The sequence below is a fragment of the Trichoplusia ni genome, chromosome 11 (assembly GCF_003590095.1).
Source record: "Trichoplusia ni isolate ovarian cell line Hi5 chromosome 11, tn1, whole genome shotgun sequence".
Taxonomy (NCBI): Eukaryota; Metazoa; Arthropoda; class Insecta; order Lepidoptera; family Noctuidae; genus Trichoplusia; species Trichoplusia ni.
This window is the reverse complement of record NC_039488.1, coordinates 9,454,643-9,477,554: the sequence shown is the minus strand read 5'-3', so window position 1 is coordinate 9,477,554 and position 22,912 is coordinate 9,454,643. Positions and strand designations below refer to the sequence as shown.

At 36.0% G+C, this 22,912-nt stretch overlaps 3 protein-coding genes, 1 long non-coding RNA gene and 1 pseudogene across 4 annotated transcripts; 3 read left to right on the top strand and 2 right to left on the bottom strand.

Moving 5' to 3' along the window:
• Positions 1 to 41: 41 nt before the first annotated feature.
• LOC113499012 lies at positions 42 to 774 on the bottom strand. The gene is made up of 2 exons (XR_003401057.1): positions 486 to 774; positions 42 to 165 (listed from the first exon to the last, which is right to left on the bottom strand). It is a non-coding gene; the product is annotated as an uncharacterized LOC113499012 (long non-coding RNA).
• Positions 775 to 1,133: 359 nt separating this feature from the next.
• Positions 1,134 to 2,764, top strand: LOC113499005 (annotated as a pseudogene).
• Positions 2,765 to 3,010: 246 nt separating this feature from the next.
• LOC113499010 (active breakpoint cluster region-related protein) lies at positions 3,011 to 22,594 on the bottom strand. Its single transcript, XM_026879317.1, has 22 exons — positions 22,133 to 22,594; positions 20,048 to 20,294; positions 19,726 to 19,918; positions 19,022 to 19,178; positions 18,647 to 18,899; positions 18,178 to 18,215; positions 18,035 to 18,129; positions 17,758 to 17,899; positions 12,012 to 12,125; positions 10,977 to 11,162; positions 10,457 to 10,654; positions 9,962 to 10,081; positions 9,761 to 9,883; positions 9,329 to 9,532; positions 8,684 to 8,893; positions 8,238 to 8,433; positions 7,846 to 8,039; positions 7,304 to 7,479; positions 6,881 to 7,020; positions 6,419 to 6,564; positions 6,177 to 6,301; positions 3,011 to 6,032 (listed from the first exon to the last, which is right to left on the bottom strand). The coding sequence occupies exons 1-22, from the start codon at positions 22,415 to 22,417 to the stop codon at positions 5,792 to 5,794; spliced, it is 3,783 nt and encodes a 1,260-aa protein (XP_026735118.1). The 5' UTR covers positions 22,418 to 22,594; the 3' UTR covers positions 3,011 to 5,791.
• On the top strand, positions 12,322 to 14,922 carry LOC113499001. Its single transcript, XM_026879306.1, has 4 exons — positions 12,322 to 12,418; positions 12,494 to 12,588; positions 12,661 to 14,563; positions 14,643 to 14,922. The coding sequence occupies exons 1-4, from the start codon at positions 12,346 to 12,348 to the stop codon at positions 14,879 to 14,881; spliced, it is 2,310 nt and encodes a 769-aa protein (XP_026735107.1). The 5' UTR covers positions 12,322 to 12,345; the 3' UTR covers positions 14,882 to 14,922.
• On the top strand, positions 15,006 to 17,152 carry LOC113499009. Its single transcript, XM_026879315.1, has 3 exons — positions 15,006 to 15,913; positions 16,009 to 16,511; positions 16,737 to 17,152. Exons 1-3 carry the CDS (start codon positions 15,835 to 15,837, stop codon positions 16,785 to 16,787), a joined length of 633 nt encoding a protein of 210 aa, XP_026735116.1. The 5' UTR covers positions 15,006 to 15,834; the 3' UTR covers positions 16,788 to 17,152.
• Positions 22,595 to 22,912: the final 318 nt, after the last annotated feature.

Genomic DNA, 22,912 nt, shown 5'->3' with positions numbered 1-22,912 from the left:
TTATCAGAGCCATCAGACTCAGAAAATCCATAGACTTCTTCTTCACTTTCTGATTCATTGTGTTTTCTTTTCCGTACCTTGTCTAGTAGTTTCTTTTCCTGGGGAGTGTATTCATCAGAATCTGAAGGCTCATAGTTGCCTTTTACGTCAAAGTTAGACTTGACCCTGCAAAAGGAAGCAACATATCAGTACTTGAGGTTATAATATTAAACATATTGCATGTATGTAACGTCGTAATCTAAGCCGGATTTCCATGTGTTTTAAATATATATTTTATCATAAATAACTTAGTGGAAATTGCTATAGATGACATCTAAAATGAATAATAACACAATAAATACAGAACCGTTCATTTAAAAAGAACGTTGCTCATTAGGAGTTGGTACTGAGAATTGAACACGGAAGTGTGTCTGTTCTAGTTTTAAAAAATGCCCGTAATATGTTTCGTTACAATGTCTTGATTAGATAAAATTTTGATTACTCACTTAATTTTATCTGCCATTATGAACTGGTCTGGATGAAAATCATAGAAAGATGTGAAAACGCAGCAGCATCTAAGGTTATCAATCCATTCGTCTCGGTGCCTCCAATTCTTCGATAAAGTTATTAATAGAATACAATTAAAGCTGAATATTACGTGATCTAAGATGAGTATTAGGATTATCGCCACTTATGCGTTTTATTAATTTCATTTACAAATACGTGCCTCGTTGTTACAATCCACAAAGCTTTTTTAATAAGTGTCCATTTTTTACGGCTTTGGACATAGAGCCCCATCAATGACAGTGACATTTGTAAACTCGCAAATCGATTATTTTTATTCTCAACCTCAGGTCTTTTAAGATTAGGAAACAAACCAAGTTATGTATTAAAAAAGGATAATTTTTTTATTACACTTCCTATTAAATTAAGAAAAGTCAAATACGTATGGTAAAAAAATATGACTAGCTCGGTCTGATTATGTTATTTATGTTTAGACTTCAGATGGGTGATACAGATAGTGACATTTATTTTTATGTACATAAAATATTATGCATTTTCATGCAATTCCTTCAAACAAGGAGCTGCAAAGAGTCAAAAATTATTATACAGATTCCAAAATTCCAAAATTGTAGAGAAGAATTGAAACGCTACCATATCACCATATGTCATGATGACTTATTATTATATTGATTTGCACCTGTACTGTGTCTGCACACCGGTATCACCGGTACCTACCGAAGGTGTCGGCAATTTTGGCAAATATAACATTTACAAATTAAATAGTTGATAACAAAACGTAATATTGACGGCATTCATAGCTGTTAAGGTTAAGTTCTACTATTAAAGTGTTAAGTTTTGTATTTTTCTCTCATATTAATAAGGATAACAAATTCTTAGTTAGGACATCTATCATAATTCTAAGTTTGCAAACAATTTACTCTCATTATGGGTATTTTTGAGGTGCCAAAGAAATCATTGTTTTTATTGTTTATATTTTGTCAGTTAACCGGCAGTAATAAAATAGCTGTTCCTGACAAAAGTGGAACCTCTAAACTAAGTACATGTCGTCGTTGTAAGATATTAACGGATTCCTTTAAACACTGGCTTGATAAAACCTCCAGAGGGAAATTTGAAGGTGGTGATGCAGCTTGGGAAGAAGCTAAGTTAAAGTCCTATTCACGAAGTGAGATTCGTTTAACAGAAATTCAAGAAGGTTTGTGTTCAGAAGTAAAGATTCATCAGGATGCATGTTACGCTATAGCAGAAGAAGCAGAACAAATTCTTGAAAAATGGTGGTTTAATCAGGATCCAGGATCGGAAGACCTGTACACATGGTTATGTATTGAAAGCTTAAAAGACTGCTGTCCAAGCAAACATTATGGAAGTGAATGTGCTCCCTGTCCTATGGACAAAAGCAATAAAGTTTGTGGTGGTCATGGTCGTTGTAATGGTGCAGGTACTCGTCAAGGCAATGGTACATGTATCTGTAAGAAGGGTTACACAGGAGAAATGTGTGAAGACTGTGAAAAAAACTTTTACCAAACAAGTACCGGTGCTTGTGACAAGTGTGATAAATCATGCAACGGTTGTATAGGTGGGGATGCAGCTTCTTGTGAATCATGTAACTCTGGTTGGCAATTACAATCAGGTGTGTGTGTGGATGTGAATGAATGTGAAACTTCTGTTTGCACTGCTAGTCAGTATTGTATCAATACTGAAGGTTCTTATAGTTGCCAAGAATGTGAGTCATCATGCCAAACATGCTCAGGTGAAGGGCCATCAAACTGTACATCCTGTGATCCAGACACAGTATTATGGTTTGGCATGTGTGTAAGCTCTGAACAAAAGCAAAAAAATGTTATTGAAACCTACAAAAGAATAGCACAGTATGTAGGATTACTGACCATTGTCATGTACATGGCTCAGAAATCAAGATTTGTAGCTTCAATTGTAGCATTAATTATTGCTATAGTTATATTTTATTTAGAGAAAACTAATTTAAGAAATAATACAATAGATGTTACCATGCAAATCTTGCAGGAATTCTATAGTAAACACACAAGCAATTTGTAATGTAATAAAAGTAATATAAGCATTTCACTATCATGTACCATCCTATCTATACATTAATATATTAAAATCGTAATTTATAATACATTTGAAACCTTGACAAAATACATAAATTGCAATCATGTTACCCATAATCTAGTTCTGTAAAGTATTTATTTCCAAACACCCCTCTAATAATTTATAGTGTAGAAATAAATTATAATGTACCTAAGTAAACCTGTTTCATTATGCATCATAGTGTTTCCTGATTTTTTTTCTTCTTAATGTTAAAAGTACTTCTTAATTAAGGAAAGCAAAAAATAATTAATAAAGGAAAAAAGATCAGTAGTTGGCCAACAGATAAAATGTATACAATAAATTCAAGATATTTCAGATTTATTAGTCTACTTTATGCATTGAGGTTTTGGATGTAGTGTTAATTTTTGGGTTTATTGGGGTTACAAATAAGACCCATAAGAAAGGTGTATTAAAAATACTTTTTATTGCAAAATTTATGTAACTACATTTTAGTGTCATTTATATACAAAAATTAAATACAAAGTTTAGGTATTATAACCAAATTGTGGAATACTATATTATAATACAGTTGATAAAGAGATTTTTCACACAACCTGTATTTTTAATGGAGCAATATGTCAACACATAGGCCACATAACAATTTCATATAACTTTTGCCAAAATTTACTTCAGACTGTGTGCAAAATCGATTCTTCAGTAACATAGTAAGATAATAATATTAAGTATTTAAATAGCAAACTTATACTTATCTTAAAAAAATAGGCTGCAAGGTAACATGTATTTAAATAAAGATTTGAAATCACATGAATTACATTGACAGATAACCTTTATTAAAAAAACGCATTTGATGTCATGTTGTCATGATTACATGTGTTCGGGTTATTATTTCCATTCATTAAAATATAAAAATGCTGTTCTATTATAGTAGAATAAAAATTGGCAACAGTTAATTTGGCAACAGCAAGCACAGGTATACATCTCAGTCTGATAAAAAGATTACTCCTAACATTAATATAAAATAATGACTGAATACAAAGGTGCTAATTTGTTCTGATAAATGGTGTTCTTTGATGACCATAAGCAACTCATAATTGCATTGCCTTATCTTTACATTCTTAGGGGTATGTAAGTTTTATTTTAGTGATTCTAAAAAGACAAAGTCTCTCGCACTCAAACGTCGCCATTACGATTAACCATGAAGAAGTTACTACACAAATAAAAGAAGTCATGAGTTATATGGAAACACTCGGAACTATACATAACTTCTATCAATTATATAAATTAACTTTATGTATTTAAGTTACAAGTACTTATTACATATGATGTAGTTCGAGACGAACACTATGGTATAAAAGCACATTTACTTACAGTGAGAGTACTATAAAAGGTTTAAAGAAAAGGCATTTGTGAAAATCAGATAAGATAAAAGAATACGTGAATAATCAATGTCTTTGGTGAAGAATAAAAAATGTATTCAGTGTTGACAAAACAAAAACGTCGGTCACTTACCTAGATATAAAATATATTACTCAACAACAAAATATCGTAAATTAAACGTTACTTAATGTCTTTCAACAAAATAAACACAAATTAATATATGAAATAAACATTGTTCTAAGAATTTTTATATTTGGTAAAATTTTCTTTTAAGTACTAATATAACACCATTCATCTAAGCCTATTTGTGAAATAAAACACCTACATTATAAACCTATCATCAATATCGATTAATGTGACACCTACTGTTGCAGGGAACATAGAAAAGAACTAGAATGTGGTGCTGATACAACATAAGCTTATAATAATAACATACACACGACTGGCATGTAAAATGCTATATCTGGACCAATGGACCTTATGTCCATCATGTCTTAATAAACATCTATCTGTTTTATCATATTATTCATATGGTGCGTACAGTAGTACGTAAGGTACATTTATATCAAATGATTCAATAATGATATAAACCAAAGGTGAAATACACAATTAAATTCGATTTAGAGACTGCGTTGCATTGATGTATGACTGAATTCTTATGTCATAGTTCAAGTAAGATTTTCATGGACAAACAACTTGAAACAAAACTATGCAATCTTAAAAAAATCATTACCTAGTTAACTACATTCAGTAATAAAGTTGTGTCAGCGATCAGTAAGCTCAATGTTGTTACGGCAATTTCCACTACATTAATTGCACAAGCATTTGTATGATTTCTATGAACTTCACAGTAGTGATATATGACTTTTTCAAATATTACGAAAATTAACTCTACTACCGCTCACAATTTATGTATTATCAGTCTGCTCCAATTTATGCTAATGATTTTATTACCATAAATTATTAAATTTATTTCGGTCCCTCGTCATAATACTCGCTTATTAACAATTAATCTTCCTGAATCATTACGTCATTATTTCCTTGAAGCTAAACAACAACCTGTGCGCCCGACGGCGCGGCGGCGGTGTCAGCTGCACACGTCACAACCGCAAACACATTCGTTATTCACGCAATACACGGCAGTCGGATAATGTCGATTAGTGCCATCTACATACAACTCTTCTTCATATTACACATACATGCTAATTTTTGTAAAGGATTTATTTTCTAAACGATACATCTATGTTCAGTCTGTTGTCGTTATTTATGGAATGTATTCAGTTGAATCGTTCAGTATTCATTATTGCAATTGTTTTGGAATAATTTTATCATAGCAATATCACCCAGATTGTGTGTACTTTTGTAAATTAAAAATAATGAGCGATAAAATTTGGCTAGTCTATGTAACTCAATGCAATAATAATGCACGTATTGTTTTGCTTTCCATTGAATGATTATAAAAAAAACTAAATTATACACAGATAAATGTCTGATATCAAAATTATGATATTATTTTTGCTTTCAGCCAAAATGAACAATTACAGTAATTAATTGGGACTATATAATACTGGAATAAATTGAGGCCGGCAGGGTATTTCGTGTAAGCCTACACAGGCTTATTTACATTAGTAAAGTAAATATAAATCCTACCTTATTTACATAGAAGAATACTGTCTACACGGATATTTAATTTTGTATGTTTCTTTTTAAATTATAACAGCGCGTTGCAGTAGAATATACATATGAAATAAAAGGTTTAGTAGGTTCGCTAACAACGACAATTAGGCAAAATATTTAACCAATAGCGTGTGTAGTAAAGGAATGAGTAAACGTGTTAGTAGTGCTAGTCGAGCAGCTGCTGCGGCGCGCGGTAGTGCGAGGACAGCTGCGCGGCCAGCTGGCGCTGCTGCAGCAGGCAGTACAGGATGCCGGCCTGCGCCATGGCGTCCACCGTGCCGGCCGCCAGCAGGTCCGTGCGCAGCTTGCTGCCCGCGCCCGCGCTGCCCGGCCGCAGCAGCGTCGGGCCGAACACCGTCGCCAGATTGTGCAGCGACATCTTGTTCTCGCCCTCGTGCTGGTTTACTCTGCGTATCGATAGCATTACCTTATACCACACATCGCCAAAACGTCTCAGTTCTTACGAAGTCGCTTTGCTAATTGACTAACGATCTTTCACTAGAATAACAATTAAAAATAATTGGGCTAAACATAAAATGAATGTCACTTACTTGACAAAGTGGTTTAGCAAGAAATCGATGCAGTTCTTGTTAAGGTCGGGTAGCTGCGCGTAGCACTTGAGGAGAGCGTGGCGTCGTGTCTGCGCCGGCCCCGAGTCTACAGATGTGCCGGCACCCTGCCGTCACAAGGAGAGTTATAACACATACCGAATGAACCCATGAGTTAAACCTTATACATGAAAAAAAAAATAGGATGTAAATTTAATCAGGTGTTTAGTTTAATTTATACGTACTTGCGTAGCACCCCACGCTTTCAGTAGCTCGGGATAGAGTGCGTCAGTAAACAATGCTTCGGGTAATTCCCGCAAGTATAGTTTCAGAACGCCAGTCACAGAGTGTATGTCGACCTCCTTTAGTAGCTGCTCGGCTTCATAAGCATCTGTAATAAGATTGTTTAAACAGAATACTTGAAAAAACATCCTCTTCGGTTCGAATTATTCGTTGGCCTGAAATGCGTTCTATAATGAATTAATTGGTCACCCAATGAAACTAATGAGCCATCAAAGCCATGGACTAAAGAAATAAATAAATTTGAATGCATATGACAATTAGATACGTAGGTATGTATATTTACTCATAAACAAATACCTCCCTCAGTAGTAACCCATAAAACTGGCGGAAAATTCCTTTAGCAGTAAGTATTTTCCACCTTACAAAGGAATACAACAAAATATGCACAATTAACATGTTCTTACTTGTTTCAAAGCTCTTCTTTAGCCGGTTGAGGTCGGATGCACTGCCGGACACGCGGTACACGCCCACCTCGTGAATGCCGCGGCGTTCTACCTCGCGCACGCACGCGCTGATGATGAATGGGATGTTGCGCTTTTCACGCCTATTTGGAAAAACAATGGTTATAGAAAATATGTACACAAACAATTGACGACTTTGACTTGACGTAAGGGTTCTGTATCCATATCATATTTAATAAAGAAATACTAGGTATGTACGCAATCTAATATCAGAAGCATTATTTAGATGTTGGTGTTTAATTTGGAATGGGATTGTCTTTTCAACAATACGTCGTTATTGTAATGAATGATGACGATAGATGGTAAATAGGATAGTAGGAGGTAGGCACGCTTCGTTCAATGGTGTAGTAGATGGTGTTGTCATACTTGGCGACGTGCGTGATCTTGGCCCCGAAGAGCGCGCCGGGCTTGGCGGCGGGCACGCGGCGCGCCGTGCGCTCGGGCGGCAGCAGGCGCAGGCGCAGCGTCAGCGACCCGCCGCCCACCAGCACCGTGCGCCCCACGCCGCCGCCGCCCACCTCCGACACCCACTCGCGGGACAACTGCGGGAACACACCATTATAAACTCCAATCAACTCTTTCCATGGAATAATAATGGACTCCTTGCAACTGCGGGAAGGCGAGCTCCTGCCGGTTGAAAACACCGGTATGTTTCTAGATTTTCTATTTGACAGAGGCCAAATGACACACTTTGTCAGACTAATATTACCCAATACTGTATTCAACCGTGCTCTGGCAGGAGATAGTTGGACAGCAAGCATTAATGTGTTAACCGATTTGCATAAAATATGAAATTACGACCTAAGTCTTATAATCAACAAACTTGGTATTTTATTTACCAATTCTACAAACAGAAATACTGCTATCAATTTGAGATTGTTTGGTTAAGCGAAATTGTTACGAGTTACCTTGATAGTGCATTTGCCGCGCAGTACGGGTCGAGCGGCGTCTTCATACAATAGCAGCCGCAAGTTCTGCGAGCCCTCCAGGTCGAGTGTGAAGCTCTCATTCCAGCGCGGCTGCGCACTACGACAGACGAGCTTCGATTTGGCTTTGCGGAAGTAGTGACCGTATGAGTCTACCTCAACCACTATATAGTAATCTGGAAAAGAAACGATAATTTAAGGCTGGCATGCAAGGGTTGGTAGGGCTGGTAAACGTTTTATGTGCTAAGCTTGTATATGAAAACTAAGGGGTAGCAAGATGAAACTGATTTGAGAACTAACGGGGAAAATCATTTGGTGAGGACTTGGCTCCGCGCTTGCACGGTTGATTGATACTATTTAATGGCATTGCCTACCGGCGGCCGTGTCGAGCGGCGCGGTCATGCCGCCGATGTGCAGCTGCAGGTCGCCCAGCAGCAGCGAGTCGTCGCGGCCGCTGCGCAGCAGGTACGAGCCCATGTCCGTCTGCAGGTAGCTGCGGCACGCCGTCACCCACGCCTGCAGCTCCAGCATCGAGATGCCACTCGCCCCGCCCGGCGGCGCAGAAGATGCCTGACGTAACACACATACTTTGAAACAAGGATTTATTACACAATACAAAATTTATAAATGAAGCAATAACTTGATATTTGATAATGTACACTGATCCACGAAACAGGGCACAAACGTACGTAAACAGTTCTAATTGAAAATTTCGGATTATAATAGTACACATGTATGGATGTAGAAGTCTTCAAAATATTTGTCAAAACCAAACAAGATCGAAGTTTGTATAAAGTGAGTCAAGGAGGGTGATGTTGACCTGCAGCGCATGTATGGAGTCGATCCACTGCGTGCGCTCGTACTCGGAGCTGAGGAAGAAGATGTGTTGCCGCTGCAGCGCGGGCGAGGCGGGCGCGCGCGCTCCCACGCGGAACACGAGGTTGGGCGAGGCCAGCACCAGCTGGGCCTCCAGCTCCGCCAGCTTCTTGCGCTGCTTCTCCGCCGCGCCGCGACCGCCCAGGCGGATTTTCTGCAATGGACATACAAGTTAACACTTCCTACTACAATGATCGACGATTGATCATCACACTTTGTTAGGATTAAACCAGTGGCAGAAATAACTTTGGTTATCCAGCTCTTCTTTCGTACCACAGTACTTACGAAGTGGTGAATGATAGGAGAAGAAAGTATAGTCTTGTGCAATTAACGGTGTTATTGGACTTGATTAATCAGTTTTGCCCAGAGAGTAGAAGTTTATGAAATATTTTGCCAAGTGCTTTAACCGAGCCGGACTAATTGACGCATGTGGCAAACACAAAGAAGACCGAAAAAATAAGACACAAAATTAAAATTAAAACAAAAAATAAGAAAATAAATATTGAACAAATCTATGACGTCTTCTGAACTATAATTAATGAACTTATCGTTATCGTCATTTATATTAATTCTGTGATCAAGATTGTACCTTGTCGTCGGCAGCGGCGCGCTCCTCAGCCAGTATGAGGTCCCTGACGGTGGAGGCCTGCGACTTCAAGGCGACGATATTGGCGGGCGAGGTCTCCCGCGTGTCGCCCGCGCTCGCGCCCACGCTCTCGTCTTCAACTACCACGATTTCCGGCAGAGCAATGAACCACTTCAACTCGAATGTAAACTTGTCCCGCCCTGATGCCTAAACAAGACGGATTTTTTTTTTATCTTTTTAATCCTTTGTATGTGTGTACTTTGCCACTGAACTTATTTTGCCTTTAAATGTTTTTTTAATTTTTTTTATTCTGTAGATACATAATTATGCTATTTTTTTTGCAGATGTTAGTTCATTTACAATAAACATAAAAGGGCCTTACGTAAGTATGTTAGTAAAAATAAATTAGAAAAATCTAATATTTACCACAGTTACCTTGTACTTGGCACAAGCGATGACATCATTAAAGAGGAATAGATGTCTCAATTTCCTGTGCCCGTCAGAAAGTTCTACGATAAATGAGTTTTTGACGAGTCTTCTTTGTGCGCGATCAGCATTCTAAAAGAAAAATTACAAGACTTAATGTCTTAATATTCTTCACACACGACCATAATATAATAATAATATTGTACTTACAGGGAACATGGACTTGGTTTGTATGATATTGAACTCATCTAAGAAATGTTGTGTCATATTCAGTGCTTCCGTCAGCATAGCGTGATCAGGATGACTAGCTGGTGTGTATTTTATAAGATCCTGAAAGATAACCGAACATTAGATTTTTTTAAGCATAAACATAATCCAAAAAATTGTAATGTTTGATTCAAAAGGTCAAAACAGTATCACAGGTAAATAAATAGTTCTTTTTTAGGCATATGATAAAACCATTACTTTTATGCATTTTTATGTTACTCTCCAGTTGTAACTTGAAATCGGTGCCGTCGAATTTATTCCGCTCATCCCTCTTTAGCAGCAAAATCTCGTTTCTTATAGGATATGCCTATACAATGTTATATCGCTTTTGAATAGCATGAAACAGATATCCTCAAATGTATGGAATGACAATCCTTTCCGATAAGTGACTTTAGCTTGTCAGTTAAGTGAGCAATTGAACAGAGTCAGCGAACTCACATGTAAGACTAGTGCGTTCTTCTGCACCCTGGCGACGGGTTTGTGCAGCAGGTCGTCCAGCGACATGGGCTGTCCGTGGCAGGAGATCTGGCGCGTGAGGTGCGCGAAGCTCTGCGATGATGAGCAGCGTCGCCGCACCGCGTCCGTCGCGCGCCCGTAGTTGTGCAGGAACGCGCCGTATATGTTTATGTTCTCTGCCTGTTAGGTAAAGGATACTTGGGTTAGGTCAAGTACTTTTTCAGCTTTTTTTGGAGCTTCATTTTTCGGCGAATTACGAGATTTATTTGGTGAATCAGCATTCCATCAACCTTAATTCATCCGCTTGGGAGTTTGTTTTTGGAAGGAGTACATTAGTAATTCACAATTAAACACGCATAACACCTGTGCGTATGCACACCGTTTGTTTGCTCGCATCATTTTTATGTCAATTTATGGATACAGGCAGAACTTACCTATTACTAAATTAAAACACAGAACTGTTATGTATAAAATAGACTTACTCTTACTACTTATAACTTACCATTTTCTTGAAATGGATCCCTACAGATAGAGGCTCTTCCCAGCTTGCGACCGCTGCTTTCAACCCTTCGAGGAAGTTTTTATGCAACTCGTGCAGTTCAGATATCTTGTAGAAAATAGTATTGAACTCTTCCTCTGTTATTACTGGCTGGGATGTCGAAAGCGTCGCTTTTATGGCATTCATGTACTGGAAGAACAAAAATACTCTCAACTGTTAGTCTATGGGTTGATGAAAGAATAAAAAAAGAACTCAACAGTGTTCTAAGTGTCTCGCGCGTGTGTGATGAAACTCACGCTTTTAGATTTTTTCCGGAGCGATTACTCTACTTTTGAATAAGACTCAGATAGAATAAGATACTCTTATTTTATGTAAGCTCCCTTCATTAGTATTGCATGCAGACTTGCAAATAAAAACATAATATTCGAAGAACCTTTTTACTTGAATGTGGTTCAGTACAAAACCGAATTCAGTACTCATTTGTAATAGAATAAGAATTTCAAAGTACTTCTCGGAAGTCATCAGTGGTTGTAAGTATAAGTAATGTTTGTACGATAACATACAAGAAATACTTCGTCACTCTGACCATAAGTGCCGTGATAAAATACCTAACCTCTTCATACTACTATTTGTGGTATTTCATTGGAAATTTTATATCATAACTCATGTAGTTACGTGACTAATTCTCCGATTCTGAGAGGTAATAGAACAAATCAGAATCCGACATGTAGTGAATTGAACTTCTATAAATATGATTGGTTGAACAATAACGAATTTTTATTGGTGATTAATAGTACTTTGATGAACGTTGTTTATTTAAAGAATTGTTGGTTAATAAATATATTATCCGACGATTCTGTTATAACTGATTGAAATAACAATTTCAACGATATAATTATAATTATAGGGTGATAAGAGCTCCGGATGACCAGATAACATTTTAATAATACGACGACGCTAAATAAGTACAGTGATTCACTAACGTTATTTGACAGAATTAGCTCAGTCGTTTGTGATTACATAATACAAAGTAAGTACCTTTTCCATAACGTAAAGGCATTCAACATAAACGGTTTCGCTTTCAATAATACTCGTTATTATACAACGGTGCATCGTTAGCCGCTCAGCCTCCGCATTGTTGCTGCTCGACTCCTGAAATAATTAAAATTAATATACATATCAAGAAGTACCTAATTAATTAAAGCACGTAATCAGGTAATGTTGTGTAACAGCTTTGGCAACGGCACACAATAGCCATTTAAACATTTGTTTGGAGCAACATACAACTTAGAAGGGTAAACAAAACGATTAACGTCAATACCAAATGAACGTTTTCAGTCATTCTTTTAGATTTCTGCATGGTATACGAACCATGAAAATTAATATTGCTACTTTACTATATTTTATCTACTTTTTAAATACCATTTACTGCTATGATTCTGAGAGTAAGTCGCAAGTCTTGGATCAAATTACGTTTTTGAATGATTTGATTAATTTTAAAGAATCTCGTATACTTTTAGGTTCTGAATCTAATCGAATTGAAGTGAGTCCATTTTATGATACTATTATCTACAGTGATATCGCTGATATAATAAATGACTTTGAAAATAATGGTGTAAGTACAAGTTTAATATTATCGATAATGGTATTCAGATATGCATTGTAAATGCATAAATATTGCTTTCAGGTGTCGCCTCTTGACGTCATCGCGAACAGCGAAAGTCAAAGTGAAGAAAATGTCGATGAATTGCTCTCCGAATATCAAAAGTATTTGGAAAAGGCACACAAACAAAGAAAGAATTACATAGAAAAGTCTAAAAGCAAAAACAAAGTTCCGCTGTTACCAAGACACGATCAATTTTCAAAAACGAAATCTGGTATCGATAATAGTAAACACGATGAGTACTACTATGCAAACGGCTTTTACAATGCAGGTACATTTAAATTTCCTCCAACATCATACGGAAATCCTTTGGATGTATTCATTCCTGTTAACTCAAAAGGGAAATATGCTAATAAACCTGAAGCAACGACAGTCTTGCCGAAAGGAGCTCGAGACGAGCTATTCCCTATTGAAAAGATAATGTTTAATGAAAAGAAACTATTGGACTTTACTCCAGTTTTACATAAGTCGCCGTTCGAGTCGATAAAATCATCTTGCTTTTGTAAAAACGGCCATATTCCTTGCGATTGCGGATGCAAACAGTGCTTGGTCCATTTCGATCCAATGTCCCGAGACCATATGGAACAAATTAAATTACGTTCACCAGATGACCAAAAAAAACATTCTATATTATACGATAATTTCTTTAAAAAACCTGAACATTTTATGGAAGACAATATGAAAAATATATTACCCGATAACACACTTAACATACGCATAAAAATAGATCTTCAATTACCAAAACCACAAGAAATCTTGGGGAAATTATACAAGATCCACAACCGTGAGAGAGCATTCGAACCAGAAGACGTGATTTCCAAAGAGCTAACGACAGCGATAAATTTGCCATTTCCTTATTTTAATTTTCCTACACCTGATCTTTTCGGATACAAAAAATCGGCAAAGTTTAGTAAAGACGACACTACACCATTACATAAAATAACCATTCATAAAAAGAAAAAATCCCGAGCAAACAACAATAATAAAAAGCATAGAAAAAAGTTAATCACTTTTCATAATATAAAGCTTGAGCAACAGCCACTGTTTCCAAGCCATTTAAATGATAACAATATAAACGATACATTTAAAAACGACAACAATAGTACCATAGCCAATGAGACCATATTAACTGCGCAAGCTTCCAATGCATTGCAAATTGAAATTAATTCTATGATCAACAAAACAGATGACATACTGAACGAAACCCAAACAGATGAAAGTATATATTTAATGGTCAACATTACGAATAATAGCTACAATGGTACAGAGGATCCACATAAAATTGAAAATAGTATTGAAACAGATTTTCCTAAGAATATATCGAATATAACGACTAAAGTACCAAGTACACGCGAAAAACGGGATGTCTCAAAGGTAGTCGCAAATTTATCTAATAACGTAACAAATAGTAACATTTCTATAAAAATAACGCCAAGTAAAAAAAACAATTCTGCTAAAATAAATTTCAATAAATTAAAACCAACTTTACTTCCGACAAAAAATAACACTAAAGAAAAGATTTATGGTAAAAAGCCCGAGAAGAGTCTTCTGAGTGATTCGGAGTTGTTATATTGGCCTAATATTACTCGCAATAAAGGAGACGTTAAATCAAAAAATATAACAACGATAATATTAGAAAATGAACATAAGAAGACAAAGTTAAACATGACAAAAGAAACTATTCGAATGAACCACACCAGGGCGTTGGAACAGGCGATATTTGGAGAAGTGGATTGGGATGATGTCGATACAGTAGCGCCGGCATTTATGTCCTTCGTAGGAAAGTATATTCGAGGAGTTTTAACATTTTGCTCTCAGAAAGTTTGTCACTCAATGAAATGTGCTAATAAGACATGCCTACACAGAGTTTGTTTGCCTTCAGATAGATTAAACAATAAAGGACATTGTGCTGGAACCAATAGCACGGGTATGTACAACATTATAATTGTCTCTATTTTTAAGTTATTTTAAGCTTAGTCTGCTGATAAAATAAAACTTTATTTCAGATAGCGTAGCATCGATGGAATCAATCATGGATTTGCCTTCAAACATAGCATTCGAGATAGTAGATATATTGCAAAACAAAATGTTGGGGAAAATATTTGGCAAAGCTACATTTTGTATTAATTCTAAGTGTATTACATTAGCTACATCTAAAAAGAGTTTCATCAAATCTCGATGTTCCATTAAGGAGGTAAATGCAGCTGGCCACTGTCCTAACGCTAAAAACTCGAAAGTTATGTAAGTTCCTAGTATGTTTAGTAAATAAAACGATTGCGATTTAAATTGTTTTATAACTTCAAATGGTTTGGTTTTTACCCGTGATAAGGACGTATTGTCAAACTTTTCCCTTTTCTATTTAGTGAATATAACTTAGTCATGACGAGATTACATCTGGCTCCGCTAATCATCATTTTGAGTTTCATTATGTTAGATTCTACGAAAGTAAGTTTTTTTTAATGTTCAACATTTCATTTTAATAGTACAGTATAAAATAATACATTCCTACTGTGGTACTATAGGTTGACGATGAAATGTTTACAAATCCTTGGTCCAGCATTAAAAAAAGTGGACTGAAAATAATACAATTTAATTCAAATGGTCGATTGACAACACGACCCGTGCCAAGTACTAATTTAATAACAATAAAATCAAAGACACAAGAAATGAAAGGCAAGAAAAAAAACACTAAGGAGATCGATGAGAAGAAGATTCAATGGAATGCCACCTATTTTATGGATGAGTTAAAAAACTTTGTGGATACTATGTATGCGACAGTCCGAAAGCCTAAGAAATTGAAAGTACTAACAACATGCAACAAATCTAGATCAGTTTGTAGGTTCTTGGCGTGTCCTGATATAAAAACGCATTGTATTTTATGCGAAGCTTACTTACGCAAAGCCCCTGATCTTAACACTACAAACTGTGAAGAATATGACACGAGTTTCCTTTCCTAACAGAGCACTTGCAAACCCAGGAGGAAGACGTAATTACATTATTTCTGAAATGTTTTAAATATTGCACTTTACATGTTGTAAAATGTAGTTTTTTATTTGGTCGTTTCTTACTCATTAAGTCAACATTCCCTGAGGGATCTTATCTGCCCAAAGATAAACGCTCCTAGACGAGGTATATAAAGGTAAGCCGGAACAAGTCAAACATTTATTCTCGTTATTAATATCCATCCTACCTGCCGCCATGTTGGCGTCTAAAGTTTTTGTCGCGGTTCTTTTCTTGTGTTTTGTGCATCAGTGTGTGAGTAAACCGGCTACAGAAAGTAAGTATTGTTTATTATCTAATTTTAAAAATATGAATTTCTATATGATTGCTTAACTTTTAAATAATATTTTTTTTTATCTTTTCCGCTTGCAGATGAGGCAACGGAAAGGCCAGGATACTTAAGGTCTTTTTGGTCATGGATTACGTCTTGGTGGAGTTCAGAGGAAACCGTGCAGCCCGTTACTGAACCACTCATACAGTCGACGACATCAGGTCCTAACAGTGTCGGCGTTAATGTCACCCAGATTACTATATGGTGTAATGACCAAACATGCACCACAATGAAATGTGACAAGACTCAATGCAGAAATATTACTTGTAGTCTATACGATACTGACTTCAGAGGGGAATGCAGAGAGTATAATGCCATTACAGAGTCAAACAACAACGATATACAATCAACAGAGGCTACATCATCTACAACCGATAGTGGTGTTCAAAGCAAACCAATAAATACACCTAGTGTTGATAACTCCCCAGCAGTAAACGCACCCGCTGATTCAGAAACAGGTGCGGTTGTAGATGCTGCAGTAGACAAACAGCCTGAACAACCACCTATTGAAAATGTACAGAATGTGACACCCGAAAATATTCAGGTTAGTTCCGATTAAATCCATTCATCTTACAATATTCAGAATAGTGATGTTATAAATACAGATATGTAAAGAAATAGGGTCGGAAAATACTAAATCAAATTATTCAATTTCACTTCTTCATCCCTATTTATATTATATTAAAACCAGTTCAACTTGAAGAGTTGACCACCACGAAAAACATCGATACGCAATCGTTGAAATTAAAACATTTTTCTTTATTTACAGATCAAAGTAATCTCAGGAAATAGCGATGTCAAAGCTTCTACGACGAATTAGTGAATTTAATAGGAAATTGAGTCGGTTTATGGATATGATATCTGCAGAAGAGAGGTGAACCAACTCATTCATATTTAAACAACAACCCGTAAAATTACTTCTCCACCTATTTAGTATAGATAATTCCACCGTCTTACTTGGCGGAAACTTTCTTATCTTTACAATTAACATTAGATAAGAGACAAAGCTTAGTGTATTTTGTAGATCCTTAAGTTATGTCCAGAGTAACGGAAAACGAATAAAAAAACGTGTCTAAAAGCTATTTAGATGTAAATTATGCAGTGAACTCATTTTATGAATATGAATTGTAAACAAATAGTAAAATTAAATAATTTTAATCGTATGCATGTACGTGGCTAACATTAATTTAAATAAAGATTTTTTTTTTCAAAATGTTTTTTTTTTTCTTCAAATCGCGTATCTCTGAAATAAAAATGATTTCATTCAATTTAGCAGGTTTGAACCAAGTTTAGTAAATATAATGTACATACTTAGGCTTTACTAATAGTTGGTTGTTTACATAGCTAGCCGTAGTCATTTAATAAATAAATAATCATTTTTAAAACATTTTAAGGATTCTTACTAAAGAATGTCTGAATCTAAATTTGGTTTACTCTGCCCTAATGAATCGCGGTTTATGATAACGGTAAATAATGTAATTAGGAACCACTTAGTTTGTTGACAAGTTGACTGAACTTATCTTGTAGTAAGATAAAGGGTAATATTTTTCTGACATAAGCTCGACATTCTTCGGATTACCATCGTAGATAGAAACAACTACATCCTACTTCCAATTATAAAAGCTTGTAACGTACATTGTGCTAAAACTGTTGATCCAAAACTTTTAGCTTAGGAGATGCCAAGTTTTTTATTAATTTATCATGAGAATATTGTACCAAATATCAAATAAAACAACTTTTACTTGGCGACTGCAATTAGTATATTCAACTATAGGTATATCTAAACTTACCTGTGTTTGTAGTTTCCTCAAGGCCGGTGGCGTGGCGCTAGCGTCTGTGTCCGAGGATATAGTTCTTAAGAAAAGGGGCGTGTCACTCGAGTCGGCCAGGTCTGAGGCATTGTCGTTTGGTTCGGTGCCGTCACCGCCTTTCCTTTAAGACAAGTATAACCCATTTAAGACCTACATCTATAAACTATTTATAAAATACAGTAAAGTTTCCAAAATTTTTACAAATGACTGCGCCTTAAAGTTTTGCGTATAGTGTTAGGGTTTAGCAGTGACTCACTGTATAAAGTAGTGTATGTTGACGTAGTTGGGCGCGGTGGCGCAGGGCGGCGAGTCCGGAGCGCGCGGCGCGGTGGGCGCGGGCGGGGCGCTGGCCTGCGCGGCGGCCGGCCCGCCAGCCGCCGGGAGTGCCAGCGTGCTGGCGCCGCTCGAACCGTCCTCCGTACTCGAACCTGTGCCGCCTACAACAAATACGCAATTCAGAGGAATGCAAATTTGATAATGATGCTGCAATTGTTTAAACTTTTATTGCTATTAAGTTGTTATGCATATTAAAATGTGTTGAGTGTTGAGTATGGATGTGGATGGATATAAAGGACAAGGGCCACCAAGGAAACGATGGATGGATGGGGTAAAAGATGATATGGCTGCAAATAATGTTTCCTGTGAGATGACGTGATACAGATAGGATGTATGAAAGAAGAAGACATGTTGGTCCGAACCCAAAAATAATTGGGATAAGTGCAGGGGAAGGATGAATAAGTTCTTAAACTTTTTTTGTAATATAAACTCGTTAAAGTCTGTTTGCGTTGTTAAAGCGAAACTTCATCTGCACTAGGATATCAATTCTCATTTACATGATATTTACGTAAGCGGTTTTTTTAACTTTTACCTGCTTGTATATAAACGTATTCGCCATCATTGATGTCAACGGGCACTTGATCATAATAAGGTTCATCTTCGGACCCAGGTACAGCTGCCGGTATACTCTCCAACGATATCGGCGCAGACTTGTCGGCGTCGGTGCCTTCACCTAGATCAGGCGTCGTGGATGTAGCCTCCTCATCAATAGATCGCGGAGTCGCCGCACCACCCGAACGTTTCCGTTCGGACGATAGAGAATTTATTGACTCGTAGCTTTTTACCTAAGCAAGACAAATTAATTTACTAGCATAGTTAATTTAAACTTGATAAGGAAAACGGTAATAATATAAAAATCATGCACTTCTGAATATCAACAATTTCAATTACTCCCATTACAACTTACCCTTTCACTAATAGAGGGCGTAGAGGCTCTACTGGCAATAGATTCTCGTGATTCTGCATTGCGAATCCTACGGCCCAGGGAGGAAGGTGGGCTGTCCTCTGGTAGACCAGACTCTGGCAATGAGGCGCCGCGCTTACTAAACACTTTTGGTGGAGGCCTACAGGAAACACAAGAATTAAAAATTGAAAATACTCTTAATTTTAATACCACGATATTTTTTTTTATATATATAAATATATCCTGGGACAACTCAAACACGGTTATCTGATCCCAAGCTAAGCACAACTTGTGTTATGGTTACCAGACAACTGATAAACTTACTTATATCTAAATACATACATATTATAGATAAATTACACTCAGACACCAGAACAAATGATCATGCTCATCACACAAAATTTGTCCTGGGCGGGAATCGAACCCACGACCTCCGGTATAGCAGTCAGGGTCGCTAACCACTAGACCAACGGGCCCGTCAAAAATATAATACATTGCTGAACAATTTACTATTCACGCGTAATTATCGGGATTGCCTGACTAATTTCAGACGCATCCGGAGTCCGTAATTACGAGCTGACGCGGCGGCGGGGTCGCGCGTTGATCTACTGGTGCGATCCCGACAAGTACGCGTTCGTTAGTGAACCGTTTTTAAACAAGTTATTGGAAGGTATAGCAAAGTTACTGTAATAAGAAAAGTTACTTACTTAGGTGGGACTTTTTTCTTAGCAATAGCGACAGGATCTACTGGACTACCTTCAGACGATTGCTGAGACTCCTCCGCCTTCTTCGAAGCAGACTCAGCTAGTTTCAGACCATTTACCTCGATGACTGTTACAAAATCACCAGCTTGTGACATTGGACGGTTTTTGGCTTCATTTGGACTTGCTTGTTCTACTGCTACTGAAATTTTAAATAAAACGGCTTTTTGAACAACACTAACGTTCTGATTTTTTAAGACCCTTTACAATGACTTGAGAATTGATAGAAGTTAAACATCTAGTAAAGTAAGAGTATTATTACCATTACCATTAGTCTCTTGATTTATATCAGGTCTCTGGACAATTTCACTATTGCACCTTCTTCTAGCTGCCTCAGCAGCAAGGTTTGATAACTCATTGATGCATTGATTGACTGAACTCCTCTCGGTAATACGAGCTGGCTTGTTTCTGAGCTGCACTGGTTCACATTCTGCTATTTCCGGGGTTGAATCATCACTTTTATTACTACTAAGACTTATTTCACTCTTCTTTGATAAGGAATCAGTGTTTGAATCCTGCAAATTAAATATACTTTGAGTAAACAGCAATTTCATTTCGATTGCTAAACCTTCAACCTTGAATAGCAATGCTTTCAGACAATTAGCCAAGAGGATGTAGAAAAACAGTAATTTAAATAGCTGCAATAACTGGGTGCCTAATTTGTACTTTTTATGAATGTCTATGTATCCATTTACCTCATACTCTACTAATTAACACAATGACATGCCTGCCACCTAAATTAGTTCATGACGTAATAACATACAAAAGACAAATTAAGAATGTATATCCATTTTGAATTTTGTTCATTAGAGTTTATTTTAAATTAACTTGGTAGACTTATATACAAATTATAGTGAAAGTGTCGTCTATAGGATGTAAGCAAGCATTTAAATGCATATGTTATTATAGGAACTTATTTGTATTCAGAACCTTGTAACACCTATCTCATTTACATCCTCATTGATGATTCATCACACCTTGGTGTTATTATATAACCAATTGTAGACAGTCTTATGTTGCAAGATATTTAAGCAGCCATGCAGCAGGTCAATCTTACTGTTGATTTCACACGCTTCACAAATCAATTAACAGTTACCATGAAATATTAATTAATTAGCGCTCATGTGTAAGATAATGCTTCCATAGTATAAATATTAATTGCACAGTTATGAATATTGCATCTTTAATGTTAAGCTACTTTTATAGGAAGTAATGTAACATGATAAGACTATCCATGCATGGAAAAGATATGTGGGTAATCTTGTTATACCTACAGCAGAACATTAATTGCAGAGGCAAAGCTTGTTATATGAAACAAATTGCAAATAAGCATTGACTTCTTAGTTTTAAACTAAATAGATATGTATGTTGCATTGTGAGCTATGCACACAAGACTATGAAGTCTGCTTAACATGCTACAGAATCTATCTTGGAACAAAATTATTTAAATAATCATCAATTTAAATATATTTTCTATTCTTATAGTATATTATTAATTGACCTATTATTATGGCCTATGTTTAGCTAGATCTGCTTGTTTTTCCTCTTATACTTATTACAACAGTTATTGCATTTTCAAAAATAGTCAATGCATATAAAAACAGTTTATAAATTAGCTTTTGATGGTTAGTTTCTCAATGATGATGAATGACATGAGTAATTCATAGAACAAACAGTTGTTTATCAAAATGAATAGTCATAGTCATATTTACATCAATAACTCAATTAATTACTACTAATTTGCAGGAAAACTTTTGCAGAAACATTGTATTATGATTGTTTATTTATTTGCTGTATATGCATGTTTTTTAAATAAGGTAACAATATTACTTAAATTATTGTGTGTTCTAGAGTAGTTTGGAAATTGGCAACAAGATTTTGGTTTTGTTTTAAATAAACAAAAACATTGATTGTTATATAGTGATTTGGTTCTATAAATATTTGTTATTATCTATTATGGTAGATCTTATAAGGCTAAAACAACTCTTCATGAATCACAAGTATGCCACCAATCTTAGGAGGAAAACAACAAGAACATTTTGTTTATTTTTATGTTGTTTGAATTATAACTTGTACCATTAGTATGTGTCATCAAGTCATAAACTTACAGTTAATAAGGATGTAAAAATATAATAATACTTTATTTTATTGGAATAAGTACACATATGCTTGAATTGTTGACTATGTTGTGATCTTTGATAATTAATTAAATATTTAATATATAGGGTTGTAAATGAAGACAATAATTTTACTAAATACCGAAAATAAACAAAGGAAATTTAGAAAACATTTTTGTTAAATAAACACGCCTTAGGAATACAATTAGTAACGAATGATGATGATTATAAGTTACCTGCTTGCTATCAGGAGTCTTATCGTCGACATCGTTCACGTCACCCCCCGAGGGCGGAGCTGTCCGGTTGCCTTCCGCGGCAGCTTTATGTTTTTCCACATCTGATAATAATGTTTCCAAATACTCCACGTAAAACTCTTCCTTTTCTAATTCTTCTCTCAGTATAGCAACTTTTTGTTTGTGTTTAGCCAAATTGGCCCTGACATCTTCTTCCCAGGCTGCTGGTAAAGCACTCTCTGGAAAACGTTGCACCCACACGCGTTGAAAATCTCCGAAGACACTCATCTCTCATAATACGATGTCATGACAAATTTATGTTACAATGCAATCGTGTATATTCTAATTTGTAGTTTTAGCAGAGTAAAAAATGTAAAACAATTTCTGTCATCGCATTGCAAATTCTTATTTTATTTACCACAGATGTTAATTGTTGAACTTCATAGTCAAAGACACAAAGACAGAGCATTACAATATTGTCTATTCATTCAAACATCAACTTTGTATTCAAGGTGCATGTTTGAATGAATGGGCTATGCGTACGATCAAAACTATCAAAAGTGTTGAACAAAGCAGCTAGGCTTCTAAATCGCATCAAATATGAGAAAAATCTTTAATGAATATTTTTCAATTGATAAATGATGTATACATATTTATTTTGTGTAACAAGATTGAAACATTGATGAAGTTATAAGAAAATAATTAAAAATAACAAAGATTATTGCACACTTTGATCTCGTATTCCTAACAAAATCAAATCTATTTCTGTTTGAAGTTCCAGAC